Source organism: Phoenix dactylifera, chromosome 14 (genome assembly GCF_009389715.1).
Source record: "Phoenix dactylifera cultivar Barhee BC4 chromosome 14, palm_55x_up_171113_PBpolish2nd_filt_p, whole genome shotgun sequence".
Taxonomy (NCBI): domain Eukaryota; kingdom Viridiplantae; phylum Streptophyta; class Magnoliopsida; order Arecales; family Arecaceae; genus Phoenix; species Phoenix dactylifera.
The window spans coordinates 3,957,085-3,976,650 of NC_052405.1; the positions used below are offsets into that span (position 1 = coordinate 3,957,085).

Here is a 19,566-nt window from a genome sequence, read left to right on the forward strand (position 1 = left end):
CCGCCAAAAAATCAATCTAGAGATGCCGTTGGATCCCAATCTAAGCCCGATTCTCCTTCCTGTTGACAAATTGGCTAGAAATTGACCAAGAAAGGGCCCTGTTTACATCCCATTTTTTCAATCTGTTTCTCCTTTTTTTGGCAACCGACGCTACCACCTCTGGACACCGAACCTTTGTCTTGGCCTCCTTACAACCCTCCACGGCGACGTCATGGACGCCGATGAACGGCCAATGACCAAAAACGAAGAAAACCCCATGTTTCCTTGTTTTCTTGGCTTTTTTTTTTCTTAATTTCTCGTCGATTTGTCACCATCGCTGACTATGCACCGCCTCCAGGTGCCACCATGCCCTTTAGCACTATCCCCAATGACCCCGACTTCCCCTTCCTTTTCTAGGAGAGACAAAGCTTCTCTCTCTCTCTTATTTGTCTCTCTTTTTCTCTATCTTTCTTTACTATAGATTCAAGTTGACCCCAATAAGAAAGCCCTAAACTGTCCGGGTATTAGGGTGGCATACCAGTCCATTACCTCGGCCTTCATCGAGTATCTCTAGAATTCGATTACTATTGACCTTTATTGAGTCACCTAAATCATAGCTAATTTTGACAGATTGAGTTCATCTTGTTTGGGCCAACCAGATAGGCAGGCCCCGTCGCCTGATTGTCTTTCTCAACTCTAGTTCAGGTATGTAGCTATACACCTTACAGTATCTCAAATTGGATCGTTTTACCAACTTTTAACTCGTTCTCAGCTCTCTTGGGTTTCAGAGTTATTGATGATGGATTTTAATAGCTTTGAATAGGTTTAACTAGTTTGCATAGTTAAACTTTGAAGATTCAAAACAAAAACAGATAAGTAACCCTGAGAATTCTTACTTATTTTTGAATTATTTGTTGCTTAAAATTTCATAAAATATAAAATAATATGCAGCATTGATGATTCTATGTTCTCTCAATTAAGAATCGAGCATATGATATTATGCAAATCATGTATGGTCATAAAAAATATGGTTTCATTGATATTTCAATATTAACAGCTTGTTTATGAACTATGAACTCCATGTTTATGAAATTTGCATTTTTGTTATAAAAAGATTAATTGTATGATTGTTTCACTATTGATAATTTATGAGCTCTATAAAACCATTTAATATCTTTCAACTTATTTATTTATTTATGATATATATATATATATATATTATGAAAATATGATTTAAGAACTATGATTATGGGATCTGAGATAACTGTGTACGACCCTCGTTTATGGGTTACAGTAGCTTGGCAAACAGCCATCGCCAAGTGATAATAGCTTGACACACGACCTTGCCAATGGGTTATAGTAGCTTGGCATATAGCTCCACCAGTGGGTTATAATAGTTGGCATGATATTGATTACGACATTGTCACAGGTATAAAGTGATTTTAGCATTCAATCCAAGAGAATCATTATGAATTATGATGTGGCAAAATAACAAAGGACTTATGACCTCATTTATGAAATTTGCACGATTTATGCATATAAAAAAGAATGGTTAATTTATGCCTTGTTTTATGATATTGTTACACTTAAATATGCCATTGTGTAACGGTAATTATTTTTTTTAAATGATGCATTGATTTATGAAAACTTATGCTTGATCTAGTAAGATAGTGCAAGATTTATTTGTTGAGCTGTGTAACTCATTTTTTTTTTAAAGAGAAATAAGGTCACTATAAATGAATAAGAGTTTAGGCTTGAAGTTCGTGCTAGCAAGCTTGGTGATTTTGTAGTAGAATTTTAGTTCTTTAATTGACTATGAATCTATAGTAGAATAGTTGATGACTTTCTGAATTTTAAGGTTTTGAATTTTGATATTTAAATTTGGATTTAAGCTCTATACCAACATTTATTTAATTATTTAATAGATAATAGATTTAGTTCTTTTATTTTTATTTGAGATTATAATTGTTGACTTCGTATTATCATGGATTGTACCTTTCAGTAACATGGCCATGTTATATTCTAGATTTGTGGCGTGGCAAGGTTATACTCCTGCAATTTGTGCTCTCCCCCTTCCCATTTGCTTGATGTCGAACATACTGATACCTTTAAGGGGTTGAAGTCTTTTTTTTTATCCATAGGAGAGCCCAGCCGGCTCACTCCAAAGTTATCCTTAAGCCTAGCCTAACTATAATTTTGGCGGTTGTACTGGTCTAACCCATGAATTCAATATGATTTTTGGCCCAATCATCCAGACAGCCTTTAAGATTGGAAACCTGTAGTGATTCTTGGAAGTTTTTCAACATGGCTAGCCATCTAGACGAAGAAAGCTGTACTTGGTAGCTTGGGAGAGAATTACAATATCTAAAGCCGTTGTTGGGGCATTCAAGCTTTGAGACCGAGGAAGTTAGACCATGCAGTTGAAATATCGTTTTAATGGGTGCTGGATGGTTTGCACCATTTTTCTTTTGATGCAAAGGGAAGCAAAGTGCCGCCCAGAAATTTATTAAGGGAGAGAGATGAGAATGTACAAAGTAGTGTTCAGCTCTTATAAGAGAGGTGGATGTAATCATATAATTACAACACCCTACAAAACAGAACCCAACCCAAAAGAGGACATTAAAACTGAGAAAGTTGCTGAAACTGGCGCTGGAACTTGATGTTGAAGCTGATGCAAGAACTGACTGAAACTGAAACTCTTCGATCCAGATATAAAGAAATTGGTGGCAGTTTCAGAGCAATAGCCAAACCTGGCTCAGAAGGGATTGGTAAAGCACTTCATCATGACTTTAATCAAGCCTTGATAGAGATCTGTAGAGTACCAAGTTAGCTTTCCATTTCCGCATTACGGCAAAAGGAATGAAATTTTCCAGCAATCCTTGCAAAGCCCGGCAGTTCACGATCATTACATAAAATTTAGAAGTCCGAGAAAAAGGTGCAGAGCTTTCCTCGCCACCGGATTAGCTAAAGAACTTTTGTTTAAGAATAATCTTGCGTTTCTTCCAGCCCAACAGAGTGGGGTCCTTGCCAATATGGCGAAGTTTTCGTCAGGCAAATACTAACATCCAAAATGATTTCAAATGAATGTTTTTTTTTGAGGGGGACAAATCAATAAGATCTGTTTATGATCCGTCTTACAACTATTCCTTCATCACACTGGCCTACATCCTTGAATATGAATGCTGTTAGGGACGACACGGTAGTTGCTCATCTTTTAAAGCTTGTTTATTCATGACAGCCCGTCCTACTTGAGATGCACATTGGGTGGGTTAAGCTGGGCTATAGGTGGTCGCGGGCTCAGCCCAGGTTATAGGGCTCCTGACCGAAACTCAGCCCAAAAAGTTAGAAGCTCAGATTGAAAGAGGACCAGCCCAAGTAAGTAACAACTCAAAATGCCAAAAATAAAAAAATCACTCTCATTCTTTCTCTATTCTCATATTTATAATTCCAAATCTATATCAAAGGGCAGCAATAATGATTCTACTAAAAGTTATGGCTGAGGATGCTTACAAAAGAATTCGTGGGGAACATTCATCTAAATCTCTTGCATCCTTCATTTGCATCCGGCAGACCTCTGGGTCGAGGAGAGCACAGAGACTGTCGGAAAAGCTTTCATGGGAAAATTGCCTTGCAAAACCCTGATCAGAGAGTGGGCATGTTATTCGCAATGACTTGGATCTTTGCAATTCCTGTTTAAGGATTCCTTAAGACATGGATCATTTCATGCTGCACTGTAGCTTCGCTAGGCAGGCGTGGGTGCAGACATGCAATTAATGGATACCAATGCAAGCCATCCTGTCCGCGGCAAAGAAAGCAATCATCCTATCTAACCACTATCACAGAGCCAATATGGTCTAAACTCACCGAATCATTAGTATATCAGGCTTATATATCTCAATATCAGTTATCTCTACCCATGGCCAAGACCAAGCTAAACCTAGATCTCAGTTTATCTCAAGTGATATAGCAGGCGTAAAAATTTAGAAGAAATCAACAAGTACTGATTTTGCGTCCGATATATTGATATCGAGATACCGAAATCTCTAGCAAAAAGATAAATCCAGAATCAAAAACTCCATTTCAAAAAGTGATTTCAAGATCTATTAGTTAAACGATATTTTAAAAAGGCGAAAATGTGATTGAAAAATACTGGTTACAAGCCAAGATCTTAGATTTTATTGATTTATACCAGCCGACATAATAGGACCATGATTCATACTTTACACCAGGAGGTGCTAAATGCTGATACAATCCAAATGAAAACCTTATTACTGGGAGGCCTTGGCACTTCAAGCTGCCGGTGTCATCAAGGTGAGTCAACAGTTCACTTCAACAAGCTGGTGCAAGTTTCATAATCAAATATAACTAATTGATACTGGCCCCTTGAATTGAACTGGCTGCTGCCTGGGAGGGTCTGAGGTTCGCCTACCTCACAGGACAGCCTTGTACCCTCCCAAGCAGCAGCAAGTTCAATTGAAGGGGCTCAGGCAGGAGCAGCTAAGCACAAGCAGCCGGCCTCCGAGGTTCTCCTAACAAAGAACAGGTGTCTGAAAGGGTAATCCAATTTCCAAGACGGTGATCACTTGGATGTGCCAACAGAGTATCTAAACCTCATCAATCTCGACAAGTGGGCATATCAACCTATTCTATCAGATCCCTCACCATGTCCACTACCTTAGATTTGACACTGATAATAGAGTTGGTGTCATTTAAGATGCTATTTTAATGTCAATCCAAAGTTTCTAATCACTATGAGGGCACTGGCATGAACCATGATCTGTAAATTCCAGCTGATTATCTGATCTTGTATTCACTGCCACCATTTAACTTACAGCAAAAAACCGAGAGTGATTTTCCAATGATGTTAACAAACGAGTAACAAATTTGCAATCCTCACTAAAGCTGGAACTGGCCATCAAAATGTCTTCATGTAGCAATTCAATCAAAATAAATAACTAAATATTATTTCAGAAAAAAAATAACTCAAAGGTATCTAAGATAGCATTAATCAACTTTTAGCTAAGGGCTGACAAAATCAGTGTGTTCAATAGATAAACTATATGCAGCATGCACAATTAAACACTTTCCTCTTTGACTTTGATATGAGGTATTGAAAATCTCCTAACAGGCAGCAATTGATGGCCGAAGGCAAATCCCTACAATCATGTGACAATGGACATCAGAGCCAAAGGCAATTTTAAGAAAATATTTGCAGCATTCATTCATAATTCTATTACATGTACTAAGAAAACAAACACAAACCCCGAAATACTCAAAACAAAAAAAAACGAAAATAAAACTCTCCCAGACAAATGTTAAACAAAAAAATAAATAAAATGAAGAACAGCAAGCAGGCACAAAGAACGAACATTTAATGACATAATTGCCATGCCCAATCCCTACTTATCTCCAATTAGCTTTACTGAATTCCCAATTATTGACTAATCATTTCTAGCAAAGACTGTATCTTTAGTCATTGCAAGTCACCATCTCATTCTCGTTGCAAATGCTATAATTCCTCTGATGAACTCATACTTCAACATAATCTCCCTAGTTTTGACATCCACAGAAGTCTTCTTTTACTTTGAAAAGTAAACAAATACATTAAATATAAAATATAGTTGATACAAATGCAGGACCTGGTATATTGGCTCCACGCATGCCAACTATGCCAAGCACTAGCATCAAACACACAGTAGATATCATGGCTGTGACAGGCTAACACACAATAATACAATCCTTAGAATCAAGTGCCTTATGCTGATGTGCTGTGCCAGGCCAATGCTTGGCATATGCTGGCACAACTAGCACACATGCAATGGAATATACTGTTGAGGCACTATCATAGCACCTGCCTGACCAACATAAACGACAAATTAATCCTTTAGTTTGAGACTTGTACATCGCCCCACATCAAAATATATACAAGATAACCTTCTACACTCCTTTGCGCCTTTGCCTTATGCATCAACCAGATAGCACCCCAGGGGCACATCTACATTCATCCATCTTGGATACATAAAATTATTTTGTTTGTTAATTTTCATGTATGACAAATCCAAAATAATGATAGCGAATGCATCACAATATCTTTAGGTCATCAATATCTACTAAAACCTTATATTTCTCGAACTCCGTGAAAAATGCAACCCATACAGTGTAAGTGTTCTTTTTTTGATTGGAAGATGCACTCTGTGTCAGTTCTAAAAACTAGGCCCTCATCTACCATATTTTTCCCATCAATCTAGCATTTAACACTAAATTGTATCATCTTCAGACTCACATTATATTATTAAATAGCAAGTTCATCTTAGACACAGGCTTAGTGCTGACTGTTCATGAGATCCACTAAGAGTAGAAGTTGCATATGTTATCCTGTTCAAAAGTATAATATAGTAAAAATATAAAGAAATGTCAATGGAGACAAATACAAGTCATTGACATAGAGGCATAAGAAATATATACAGAATTGTGTGGATGTCCCAGTGTTGTCCTACAAATAAACATGGACAAAAATTAAACAAACCTGTCAGACACAGAAATACTGCTAGGCATATCCTCCATAATATAGGGTCAAATATCTATATAGTACTCCTAACCTACCTTATCATCCAAGCATTTTCCTTTTAATATGAAACAGCTATAAAGCACAACTTCAAGTCACCAAGGCTTGATGAAAATGAAAGGAAATAATAGAATTCTAGAATAGATTCTTAGCTTAATAAAAATGCCCTAAAAATGGGTGTCAGTTAAACTTTAAAGGGCCACCAGGCCATGCCACAGCACCTAGAATTATAATTGCCTAGTAGGGGTATCTACCTTGTGACTGAAAAGAATTTCGAGAAAGAGGAAAGAAGACGAGTTAATTTAGATACTAAATTCATCTCCTAGAGAAAGAGGAAAGAAGACGAGTTAATTTAGATACCAAATTCATCTCCTAGACAGAGTAAAGCCAAAGAAAACAACCGAAAAACTCTTGACTTGACCAAAGTGACTCAACTAGACATGCTTCCAGTCAAGCATAAATACAATTTAAAAGATTCAAATTACTCAAATAATCCCCATAGCTAAATTTGACTTGCAAGTTCTTCCGCTAACAATGTTGTCCATGTAAAAAGATCTGTTAATTGAAATATGAATCATTTGGAAAGGCAAGAGATTTTGACCTCTCAATGAACCAAGTAAAAGGACTCATAAATTTTCCTTAAAGATTTATAAATGTAAAAAAACTAACACGACAAATAGACAGTGTTAAATGCATAGGCATCATTTTTTGTACTTATAATCACAAAATATAATCAGAATTACACATATCAGATGTGAACAAAGATTGGTAATTAATGCATTTCTTATTGTACCCAAAAAATTAATGCATTTCCTAGTCCTACCAAACTTAAATTTTGAAACTGAGTATATGCAAATGAAATATATGACATGAATAGTTTCTGTTGGCAGCGCAAGTGAAAAAAAAATAAAAAACCATAACATGTACACCTCCCATATATGATGGAATTTATGGCACGATATGTATCTCCTTTGTTCAGTCTCTTGACGTCAAATACCTCATTTTACAGAGCCTCACACCTGATACTTAGCATTTCTGGAAGCCTCACCCAGAGGCATGAGGCAAGGCAAGCCTCAACTATGATGGAACAATTTTTTTCCCAAAACAATTTGTCAAGAATATAAAATAAATGGAAATATGTGTGGAAGTGAATGAGCCATTCATTGATAAAGTGATTTTTCCTATTTTAATTATAAAGTAATAATAAATATCGTCTTGCGCCTTCACAGCTTATACAAGGATATGCATATCAGTGGCTTGGCTACAGAGTTTGATATTATGTTTTTGAAGTGCATCAAAGAACATTTAATTCTTCAGTTCCTTAAAGAGGCAGGGCGCATTGCACATTCACTTAGAAATCCAACAAATCATCCCCTTCAAATATAAGTTTCACAAACAACTCCAAAACCAAAAGCGAGGCATTTCAGCTTTGGCTAAAGCTAGAAATATTGAGTCACTTTTGGAGTTTCATCTGAAACTGACGCATGGCCAACTAAATTTATATACATGGGCAATATGAACTGATTTTCTATTTCTTGATTTCCTTAAAGTGGGAAGCATTTTCCCAACTTCAAGCTTAGATATGGGAGCTTTGACTGAGAACATATGGAAACAGTGACAATGTTATTAAAAAAGAAAATTTAATTGTAAGGAAAAAAGTCAAAAAAGGGAACAATATCTTTTCCTTGAAAAGGACTGTTTCATTCTCACTATCTGGGGAAACTAATTCATTATTTTCAACAAAAAATATTTGAAAGTACATAAGTCAAAGCATTTTTTGCTTGCCATAAGTGAGTAGGTGGGCATCCACCTCACCAAAGTGACTACAGGGCACCACTAGCTAAAGTCACTTTAACATTTTTTAACCTAGTTGAAACTCGCTTCAAGTCACTTCCAGGCAACCAAATATATTATCCAAAGCAAGGTCCGCTGTACCAGTACCGGTCTGCGTACCGGTGGTGGCCCAGACCAGTACGTACCGGTGGCAGCCCGGACCGGTACATACCGGTTCCGTACCGGTTCTGTACCGGTACGACAGTCGTACTGGCCAGTTTTTCAATAAAAAGCTCCCGATACCGGATCCCACGCTGATCCGGTACCGGTCCCAGCTTGGACCGGTTCGTACCGGCCGGTACGGGCCGGTATGGCATACCATGATCCATGGTGTAGAATGAAAGTTCAACTTATCTGAAATGTAGGGGCAATTTTATCCTTCCACAAAGTCGGAGGATGTGTGGCAAACAAAAGAAATAGAAAAATAAATTTTTCTTTTCATATTCCATCAGTTTTCTTATGACCAAATAAAATCATTAACAACCTCCTATTTGGCTTTTAGGGAATAAGCATATTTTCTAACATTCATAACCGCACAAATATGATAGACATGAAGATTATCATGCGAAAATAATGTTGTATGTTGAAACAATGCAACATATAACATCTTAAAATTATATATATATTTTTAAAAGGTTGCAAAGCAAAAACATTGCAACTCAACATCCTGAAGTCGCAATCAATAACATATGCCATAAATTGATGCAAAATTTGTTTGTTGACTTGTTTTTCTTCAACTCCAACAATTTCTTTTTGCTTCTAGATATGTTCTGGGCTTTTAGTACTCTTTTGCCAGAACTAGAGAAACTATATTTCAGACCATCACAATGGCCAAAACTCTAAAAGATCAGAACTCAGTTTGATGAATATGGAAACCATGTATCTAAACATTGTAAATAAAACTTCCCAGCTCATATAGTACAAATCTCTTCAATATTAGTGTTGCACTTCTACACTTTATTCAAATCAATTTATGATGAATGGTAATTATTCTACTTCCAAATACTGCGGTTGAAAAGTAATATACTGAATATTTTTACGCACAACTTAGCAAACATCAACAGTCTTATATGAAGTGACAACTATGATACTATAATGTGTTATCACCCCAAAATAAGAAAAGATACTATAATGTGTAATTCAACTGCTAAGGCAAGCTTATGCCAATAAATGCAAATAATAGGAAAAACTAACCACCATTTCAATGAAGTTATACGTCACTTCTCACAAGTTTGTGATACCATCAGAAGTACAATGGATCCACTGGCAAAGCACATAGCTGAAAGTATTATGCCAAAAAGATATAAGATAATGCTAAGGAGTACAACAATGGGAAAGCACATGGTTGTAAGTAATATGAAGTGAAAACCTAAGAATCTGACATGTGACAAGAGAAGAACACTGAAGTGGATATCAAATATGTTTTTTTTTAATTTAATTCCACAAATAAAACATATGTTATAAAACAAAAGTATTTACCATTGAAAAGGTTTTATCTATTAATTTTTGATTGCAAAAAGCCATTTGAATCTTATAACAAAACTTGAATAATAAGAATACATAAAAATCAGCCATACAAGTAAATAAACAAAACCCATATACGAACACTGCTCTCCCCCCACAATGGCCACTTCCCTTCTCTAATAGCAGTTTCTTCCTCAAACCTATTTCCTTGCCTACCATTGAACACAATCAAGTCTTTTGAGTCTTCTGGACTTTGCACTTCCAATGTATGCTCTCTATCACAACCCAAGACCTCACCTAAAAAGGCTAGCCAGAAGGTATTTTTTGAGTTCTTTAGTCTTATATAAGTACGCAAGATCTGCCCAGCGAATAACCGATGTGAAACTAAACACATGCTCGTACGGATCTTCACATACTCCCCCCGTTTAAGCCTTGGCATCCTCGCTAGGCTAAGAATCCAAATTCAATCACAAACATCACGATCAACTTGTGGTCAGCTCAATTATTCTCATGCTGCAATGTCTCCCAGTCCATAAAAGGCATGGGCCGAATCCACTCTAATACCATTTATCACAACTCAGGACCTCACCTAAAAAGCTAACCGAAAGATATTTTTCTGAGTTCCTTGATCCTGTATAAATACCCAAGATTTGCCAGGCAAATAACTGATGTGGAACTAAACACGCCCGCATGGGTCCTCACACTTTCTTAATCCAGAAAGAATAGCTATGCCATTTAATTCAAACTTGAACATTTACAAAATGCCTAAACTTGTCTCTAAAGCCCGTAGAAAAAGGAACTTCAAAGTCCCCACTTATATATCTATCTCTTCCTAGGAAAGAAAGAAAGAAAGAAAACAGGGAAAAAAGAGTTTAAGGTTTTCTAAGTTTGATCTTCAAAATAAATGCATCTAATTTATAGTTCCACTTCACATTCTTTTTCGATGTTTCCACATCTTTAGCCAACCAAATAGTTTCTAGCATGGTCTCGAATCAGCGTGAAATCCGGTACCGATAGTTTATTGTTGGAGCACCGGTATGAGACCGGTTCGGACCGGTACGGAATCGGTCCGGGCCGCCACCGATACGCCGATCGGTACCGGTACGGCGGACCTTGATTTCTAGAAAACAGAAAAAAGATAGTTTTAGGTGCCAGTTTGGCATCACTGCCAATTTTCTATTTTCAGAAACAAAAAAATAAATACCATTTCTGATAACATGGTATGTATGGTCAAATACTTTCAAAAACATAAATATGGTGTGGTTGCAGAGACAATAGTAGTGGCAACAAAGGCAACTACAATGTTGATGGTGGGAGCAATAGTGGTGATAATAGTGGTGACAGCAGTTGTAATGGTGATGTTATGGCAGAGACATGGCTATGGTAGTACTAATGGGGCGGAGGTGATAGCAGCAATGGTTGCAATGCTTGTGGCGTCAGTGCGGGCTACAAGACAAAAGCAGTAATGGCAACGATGATGGTGACAAAGGCAGAAATGATGGTGAACATGGCACCGTGGTAGCAGAGGCGGAGACAGTAACAATAGTTATAGTAAAATAGTAAAATAAATGAGTTTCTTGTTTTTGAGAACATTAAAAGTACGGATTTCTTCCTTTCATTTTTCTAGAAATAATAAAAAAAACTTTTGAAAAATAGAAAATAAAAACAATAATACCAAGATAAGTTTTTTGACTTGGTTTTTATAATTGTCTTTAAACCTAAAAAAACAAGAAATAAAAGCCATGCCAAGCAAGCCCTTAGTCATTCGCTGTTGACTATAATAACATGGTTGAAGACTAAACAAAAAGGAACATTAGGCAAATATTGTAGTATCTGGGTTTGTGATGGATGGTTGTAAACATGTAAATTCCAGCACTCACCAATTTTCGTCAAGTTTGAAAACTTATAGGCTTTTCTCTCTTCATTTGTGCATGTTCTAGGGAAGGGCAAGAATAGATTAAGGTGGCTCTTGGTGACCAAAATGAGATCACTATGGTGATCCTCATCCCGAGTATTGTGTTTGGTATGTTATGTTCCAGTAATTAAAGATCCCTATGTATCCACGATTAACCTACTTGGTAGGTAAAATCAAAACCACCTCAATATATTCCATATATTTTGCAACTATTAAACAGAAGTCTCAAATAAATCCTAGGAAAACACACATGAATATAAATCAAATTATCAAAACATGTTATTCCAAACCAAATCAACAAGACTAAAAGTTAATTAAAACCTGTCAAGATAACTCTAGGGGATTATCCAACCTTCTCAACTAGAATTTTTTTTTATGGAATTATCAACCCCTTCTCAGCTAGGACTTTTTTCCAGAGACCGGCATTTTTTGAAACAATTTTTCCTCCTGGACCGAGGGGCACGTTTGTCCCCAAATTTCAGCCCAAATCAACAACACCTAAAAACATGTCCTCCAAGATGGGTTTAACATCACTGAGTTGGGTGGTGATTTTAGGAGTGAGGTTGACTCGGGATCTTTGCCACGTAAAATCACTAGGATGCAACCCGGAAATCTTGTCACTTCCACCCCCATCACCGTTGATCTTGGGGTCATCACCCATACAAAACACCACCTAAGAGATATTTTAGACATGTTTGATATTTAAATGAAGGGATGTTGTCCCATGCAGCATATTTTATGCTTGCTCTCAATTCCTTTAGCGAGAAATAGCGTAAATCTGATGAATTAACATAGTTGAGTTTCAGTCGGAACAAAAATAACTGATTGATCCAAGAAATACTACGTTATAATTTAGATTGGATTGCCTTCCATGTTGTTATGATTTTTTTACTTCATCTCCGCCCCCCCTCAAAAAAAATAAATAAATAAATAAATAAAAGAAAAGAAAAATAAAAGATATTTTTTAGAAAAGAAAAGGTTGGATGTTTAGTTCAATGATTCAAAGTATGCTATAAAATTGAATCTCCATAATTATATGGTTCAAAAATTCCTAGTTTTTCTTATTATAATGACATTTGCACAGATTATGAGAATTAAAATATTTCCAATTTTATATGTTTAACACTGAGAAGAGCACACATCGTAAGAGATTAGTTTACAGTTTGAGATTGTTGTTCCTAAGGAATTCCCCTTCTCCCCTGAACCGCAATACACTCATAGGACTTCAAAATCTGCCTAAACAGCTTGACCTATCTAAGACTTGAAGAAACCCAAATAACATAATACCAAGGTATTGAGCTGTTTTTGCCCAATGGCACATAACTTGTTCCTGCCTACTTAGCTTTAACTCTCTCTTCAACACATACCTGTGGTGAATTTCGTTGCCCTCTGGCAGTACTATCTGTAACTTACCAATAACTCCACTCTGTCATGACCCAGCTAGAGCAGTTCAGTTATATACATTCTCCATTTCTGAGATTGCATCAAGTCCTATTGCACTTGCAACAATCACTTCAACTAACAAATTACAGTGAATAATATGATAAATCAGAATTTTTTTGGGAAAAGGAAGCCAGTAGTGCTATGGGGCTTGTGTGAATAAAATTTTGTCAAAGGATAGAAGAACTGGCATGCTGATACAGCGACACCAATAAAGCAATGACCAAAGAAAATTTCTGTAATCCTGTTGTTTATGCTCAAAAGGCAATGTAACCACAAAGGCAATGTAACCACAAAGGTTGACAGATATCACCCATGCTGCATAACTTGGTTAGAATATCAAAATGAACAAAGGAAAAAAAAATCATACAAGTGAAAATTTTTCAGCCATGCCCCAATTTCCATCTGCATTCCAGGCAGTACCTGATGAGCTAGTGATTATCAATTTTTGCAGCATATCCTCCCAGCTCTCACCTATAAACTGGGAAACAACTCTAGGCAGTCTAAATTAATAAAGAAAAAAAGGAAAAACATAAGAGTTGCTGAGAAAATGAATATTTACCCAACCTGATAACAGTATAACCACAAGGGTTGCTCCAAAGAGTGATGGCCAGAAACATCACCAAGCATCCATCGCAATCAAAAATGTATAGAATAGCACAATAAGATGGTAGCAACATTGACAATAATGAAATATTAAGCAGTTAGAGAACTAGATAATCAGCCAGAGAACAAAAGTCATATAACAGGTCTCATATAAGAAACATCATGAAATAACTAGTAAACAGCCCCAAAAGAAGTTCCAGATGAGAGCAGACAGGGAGAAGACTAGTATCTTGGCGCACTGGTTGCAGAAAAGCCCTCTGCATGAGAAAGAAATCCAAAACCACAGAAAAATTGTAACTGTCAAGCAACAGATGTATCAAGTACATAAATTTGCCACTTTGAAAACGATCAGTTTTTTTGAGCCCGCAGTCTCTGCAATGGTCATAAGAGTACAGCAAGGTTAAAGATGTGAGTCCCAAACTTCCAACTAGATGAGCAAGAGGAAATAAATCAGGTTGACAATAGCTCCAAGAAACCTCAAGCCTGCCAAAAAATGTAATAATCACCAGCATCCAAGTTAAGAAATGCCAAAACATGAATGCAACCAAATAAAAAAAAGTGCTAGACAGGGCAAGTATTAGGCCATGAAAAGAAAATGAAGCAAATGGAAGCACGGCACAGCTGTTTCCAGACAGACTTGGCTGAAATATCTCCTGTTCAATAAGAAAACAAAAATGTCGAATGCTATTACAATCAAGAACATACACTTATGAAACACTTCATATGCAGCATGGTTTTTGCCCAGTTTATGTTCTTCATGAGTCCACTTGAGTTTACGAAATCCATAAGTCTTACAAAGACATAGGCTGACCAAAATTTAGTAATGTCACATAATCAATCTTTGCAATTAATCATGACCTCGCTATGATATCTAAGAAAGAGCAAGTAGCAGCAAGATGAAGCCTTACCTTTCAGTGCAGATGCAAAACGCATGATAGTCAACATCACTTCATCTCTGACATGAACTTCTCATACTCCGTGTCAGCACCCATAGTTCCTGGTTGTTCTGCAGTTGAAGCAGGCTGAGGCACTGGTGGATTGGAGACCCATGGTGCATTTGCAATGCTCTGAGTGGGATCAACAGTCGGAGGCTGTACTGGTGGTGGAACTGCAGGGTAATAAGGTGCATACCCAAAAGGAGGAGGAGGCGGATACATTGGAGGAACACTTGGAGCAACAGTACCACTGTAGGCATTGTTCTGCACCGGCTGGACTGGTGCGGTAGTGCTCTGTGATTGCACACCAGGAGGATAATTCTGCATTGATTCACTTGAAGTTGCAGTGCCAGGAGGAACAGTCTGTGTCGGAGGAGGGTACTGCACGCCATAAGGCGGCACAGACTGGCCTTGAACAGGGGTGTACATGCTTGAACCTGGTGGTGGAGGATATGGAGCATATGGTGGGGGGACTGGGGGGCCCCATGGAACTGGTGCATAGCTACCAGGTGGTGGTGGAGGGTTTGCGAGAGGCCCACCAGCCATATACTGTTGAGAAGGATATGTAGGTGCCACAGGAGCAGGAGGACCGGGGGGCACAGCCGGCTGAGGAGGCTTCCCTGCTACTCTTACAGCTATAACTCTGCCTTCTAGATGATATCCATTCATAGCAGCAATAGCAGCATTAGCCATAGAAACATCTGCATACTTCACAAAGCCATAACCTTTGCTCAGCCCAGTGGTCCTATCCTTGATAACCTTAGCCATCACAATATCCCCGAATGAAGAGAACAGTCTGATCAGTCCATCATCATCAAGAGTAGGCGGCAGATATCCTATATACAAGTTTGTCTCATCGTATTCCTTCTTGATCCAATTGGTCGCTCCAGTGCCTGCAGTGCCCCCAGCACCACTACCACTAGCCGAAGGTGGATTGCTCCCAGAAGAGCCTGAACCAATAGCCAATACCGAGCTCTGCTTAGTTAGAGACTCTGGAGCTGTTCCACCAAGCTCGGCCAAGAAGTTCTGGTACTCATCGTCCATCTTCTTCCCCGATCCTTTCATGGGGCAATCAATTGTGGGATGCCCTCCGTCGCCACAGATCTTACACTGGACATCGCTCTTAAAGGTGGTAGTTCGAGCAGGGCAGGCGTACTGTCGGTGCCCGGGCTCGCCACACAGCCTACAAAACTCGTCATCTCTGATGGTTCCATTAAGTGCGGCGAGCTCTCTCAGCTGCTGCCTCTTGTGTTCATTCAATACTTCATCGACCGGCGTTAAGAGCTTCTCCACCATTGCAGCAGCACCATCCAAAGACTCCTGAGTGTCAGCCTCAACCAGCACGTGCAAGTCCTCATTTTCCGAGGGATCCGGCTTCAGATCCCTCTTCTGCTGCGATCTCCCTTCTTTGACAGACCCTTTGCCCCGGATCACAATCTTGGCGCCAGTCTCCTTCTCCATCCTCTTCTGGGTGTTGCCCCTGGGCCCGATGATAAGGCCAATGAAATTGTAGCCTGGATACTCTTTCATGGGGATGTAGAGCTTCTTCTGGAGCTTGGGAGGGCGGTAGTCGGCCGGGGGCTTGAACGCTGGGTTCCGGCGGATGAGCTGGGAGATGATTTCCTGCCGCTCCTTCGTCAGCCGCTCCCTTGCTCGATACTCCCGAGTATTGATCCTGATACCCATGTTGTCGTAGATTGGCTCCGGGGAGGGGGAGCGGGCGCCCTCTGGCCGGTCGTCGAGGGGCATGCCGGATTGAAGAAGCCGGTTGATTTCAAGAAGCCTTAAGTTGAGCGCCTGGACTTCGGGGTCGAGGTCGGCGGCGAACTCCTTCATGAAGTCAGGGAGCTGGACGACCGGCTTGGGCTCCTCATCGGCCCATCGGGTCTTCCGCTTCCGGCCACCAGAAGACCCATCGCCAGCGCTGTCGCCGGACACCGGAGGGTCCCAGCGACTGCGACGGCGGCGGCGGCGGCTGTTGATCTCCTCCTCCCCGCCGGACACATCCTTGTCGGTGCCACTGTGGGTCACGGCGACCAGGCCGTTCTCGGAGACCGGCGGCCTCTCGGCCGCAGCGGCGGGCGTCTGGCCGTCGGCTTGGTCGGGCGGGGGGTTAGGAGGTGGGTTTTCAGGGGAAGGGGGAGGGGGGAAGTGGTCGCAGTAGTCGAGGGTTTCGGAAGAAGGAGGGGGATCTAGGGTTTGGGGCGACGGATTGGGGGGATCAAGGGTTTGGGGGTAAGAGGTTAGGGTTTGGAAATGAGCGGATTCCTCCATTGAAGAGAGAGGGAGAGAGAGACTAACCCTGGAGGAGAACGGAAAAGCAGAGCAGAGAGCAGCAGAAGGGGCGCGTCGAGAACCTTCGGTCGGTGATGAGTATCGAGGTCGGGCGCGATCGACTCAAGACGCGAGGGTCCGAGTGATATATAGAGAGAGAGACGGGGCACAGGGTTGAAATGTTGGGAGAAGATGGACGGTTGTGATCTGATCGACTGACGAGTAACAAAAGATCTTTACTTCGCATGACCTGACTCCACACGTGCGAGCTTTACCCTACGCTATGCAATGAACATTGGATTGTTAGTTTGTGATAGAGAGGATCCCGCTAAAATAATATTGACCGTTGTAATAATCATAGTAGCTGTTTTTTCCTTTGTTAATTTCATTAAAAAAAGAAAAAGAAGAAGGGAGACCTTTATAACCATCGCACTTGAGCATGAACCATCCTAAAATTTCTAGCTAGCCAAAAGGGTATGACTGCGAGCAAAAACTTTATAACTAGGATTGTAAATGGTTGGATCCGATGTGGGCATACTTGAGCCCGGCCTACTCTACTTTCCTATTCAAATTTTTATTTTAATGTTTTTTAGAAAAAGCAAAAAAAAAAAAAAAAAAAGGAAGGGAGGATACTTGGCCAAAAATATGTCAAGTCCTATAGTTATCACCTTAGTCTTATGCTCATGACACTTAGATACCCTGGTATCTTTTTTTTTTTCCATTTTTAATGGATTAGATGTTCTTTTTCTATGGTACAATTAAGGTAAACTTCGATGAATCTTGTTGGGAGAAATATTGAACATCTCAACTTCGGGCCAAATTTGCCCCTTGACCTTAGACGAAGCCAAGAAGAACAATCTTGGCCCTAGCCGAGCAACTGACTAGCCGAGGTGAGCACCTTCAGTTCCGACCAAGGAGGAGCCATTAGCCGAGGAGAATAATCAATACGTGTCGGCAAGGGCCGTCAGTCCCAACAACTGACAACTCTGGCAGTCCACAGTTGTAGCAGCACCATGGCCTACGCCCCACCAGCTGCCCGCCGCCTATGTGGACCGGCACCCACGTTTTGGCCGTATTCGGTGGTTATCTGACTATCATTGCACGCCACGTTAGGCCAGGTAATGTCAAAATGAGCTCTCCTATATAAAAGAAAAGCCTAAGGGATCTAAGGTACACACGCAACATTATTCATAGAGACAATACTCTGTTGAGATTCTCTTCCTTCTATACTGTGGTCTCTCTATTCTAATTTGGGCATCGAAAGGTCCTTCGGCAGAAACTCTCCAGCAAACAAACTTTTTACAGTCCACGCCCAAAAGAGAACCACCTTCTACACTTCAACTAGCCTGTCTAGCTCATCTCCAGCCGGCCTTAAGGTTGTCAAAGCTGAACTTCGGACAATAGATATATTTGTGATGCTAAAACCAGTGCTGGATTTTTCATAATGACATTCCGGTATGCTGCCTCTTCAGAAGTTAATAAATCTTGTAGGGCTATGATGGAGCTCTAGGTTGCCTAGAAAAGTCGATTCGTCTACGGTAGATCAGCAAAGTATCTCCCACAGTGAATATATTCATTCTTGTCTGCTATTCTTCCAGTTAACCATGCCTGCTAAAAAGCCAGGGACGTACTACCCTTTCATTCAGCTTCACCTATTTCTCTTTTGTTCTCTTTGCAATTGCTAATAAAAGCAGTTGTATATCTTCTCGTTCTTGAGAACTTTGGCCTCCTCATTATCAAAATAATAATAATAATAATAATAATAATAATAATAATAATAATAATAATAATAATAAAAAATTAACTTGAGATGATCAACGCATCCTAGGTAAAATTAACTACTTATTAATACTCAATAGATGGTATAGAGGTGCCCAAAATCTACCTACCATTGCCTTCCTCTCTCTCTCTCTCTCTCTCTCTCTCTCTCTCTCTCTCTCGCGCGTGCTTTAAAGAGAAAAATTGTATATTTTACAATTGCTCCAACAATTTTCTTTTCTTTTTTATCCTGTTGTTGGTGCAAGTGGAGATTTGTTCCAAAATTGTATATTTTACAATTGCTCCAACAATTTTCACAATATATATATATATATATAGGGATTGATAGTATACTCTCTGTTATGGTAGGTTATCAATCTACGCATTTTTCATCGGACAAAAAATAACATTATTTTTTATATTTTTAAGAATATTTTTATGTCTTTTTATAATCCTACATTAATTTTTAAGAATATTTTATTTAGAGAGTTGAGAAGATTAATTAATATAAAATTATAAAAGAATATAAAATATTTTAAAAGTTATAAAAAATAAAAATATTTTTTTGTTTATAAAAAAAAAAAGAGTAGATTGATAAATTTATTAAAAAAAATATCGGGCAATCCTGCCGCCTGTAGGACCGATCGACAGACAAACAGTTCGAGTGCATTTATTTATGGGCCAATTCGGTCGCCTCCAAGACGGTTCAATCCGTACAACTTAGCCGTTAACGGATGCCGTTTGGGAGAAGAAAAAAGAAAAATATATATGTGAGATGGGACGGAACGCACCACCCG

The 19,566-nt window shown here is 39.2% G+C and overlaps 1 protein-coding gene across 19 annotated transcripts; it reads right to left on the reverse strand.

Annotated features, from left to right (window-relative positions):
• Positions 1 to 3,375: 3,375 nt before the first annotated feature.
• LOC103718328 (splicing factor-like protein 1) lies at positions 3,376 to 17,140 on the reverse strand. 19 transcript variants are annotated; one of them, XR_005514720.1, is made up of 4 exons: positions 13,764 to 17,140; positions 13,567 to 13,619; positions 9,572 to 9,656; positions 4,877 to 5,135 (listed from the first exon to the last, which is right to left on the reverse strand). XR_005514720.1 is itself a non-coding variant. In XM_026808951.2 (2 exons), exon 1 carries the CDS (start codon positions 17,009 to 17,011, stop codon positions 14,747 to 14,749), a length of 2,265 nt encoding a protein of 754 aa, XP_026664752.2. In that variant the 5' UTR covers positions 17,012 to 17,140; the 3' UTR covers positions 3,376 to 5,135; positions 14,711 to 14,746. The 19 variants fall into 19 exon arrangements, 1 of the variants encoding a protein (XP_026664752.2); XR_005514722.1 differs by lacking the exon at positions 13,567 to 13,619 and adding an exon at positions 13,620 to 13,670; XR_005514716.1 differs by having other exon boundaries at positions 13,567 to 13,670.
• Positions 17,141 to 19,566: the final 2,426 nt, after the last annotated feature.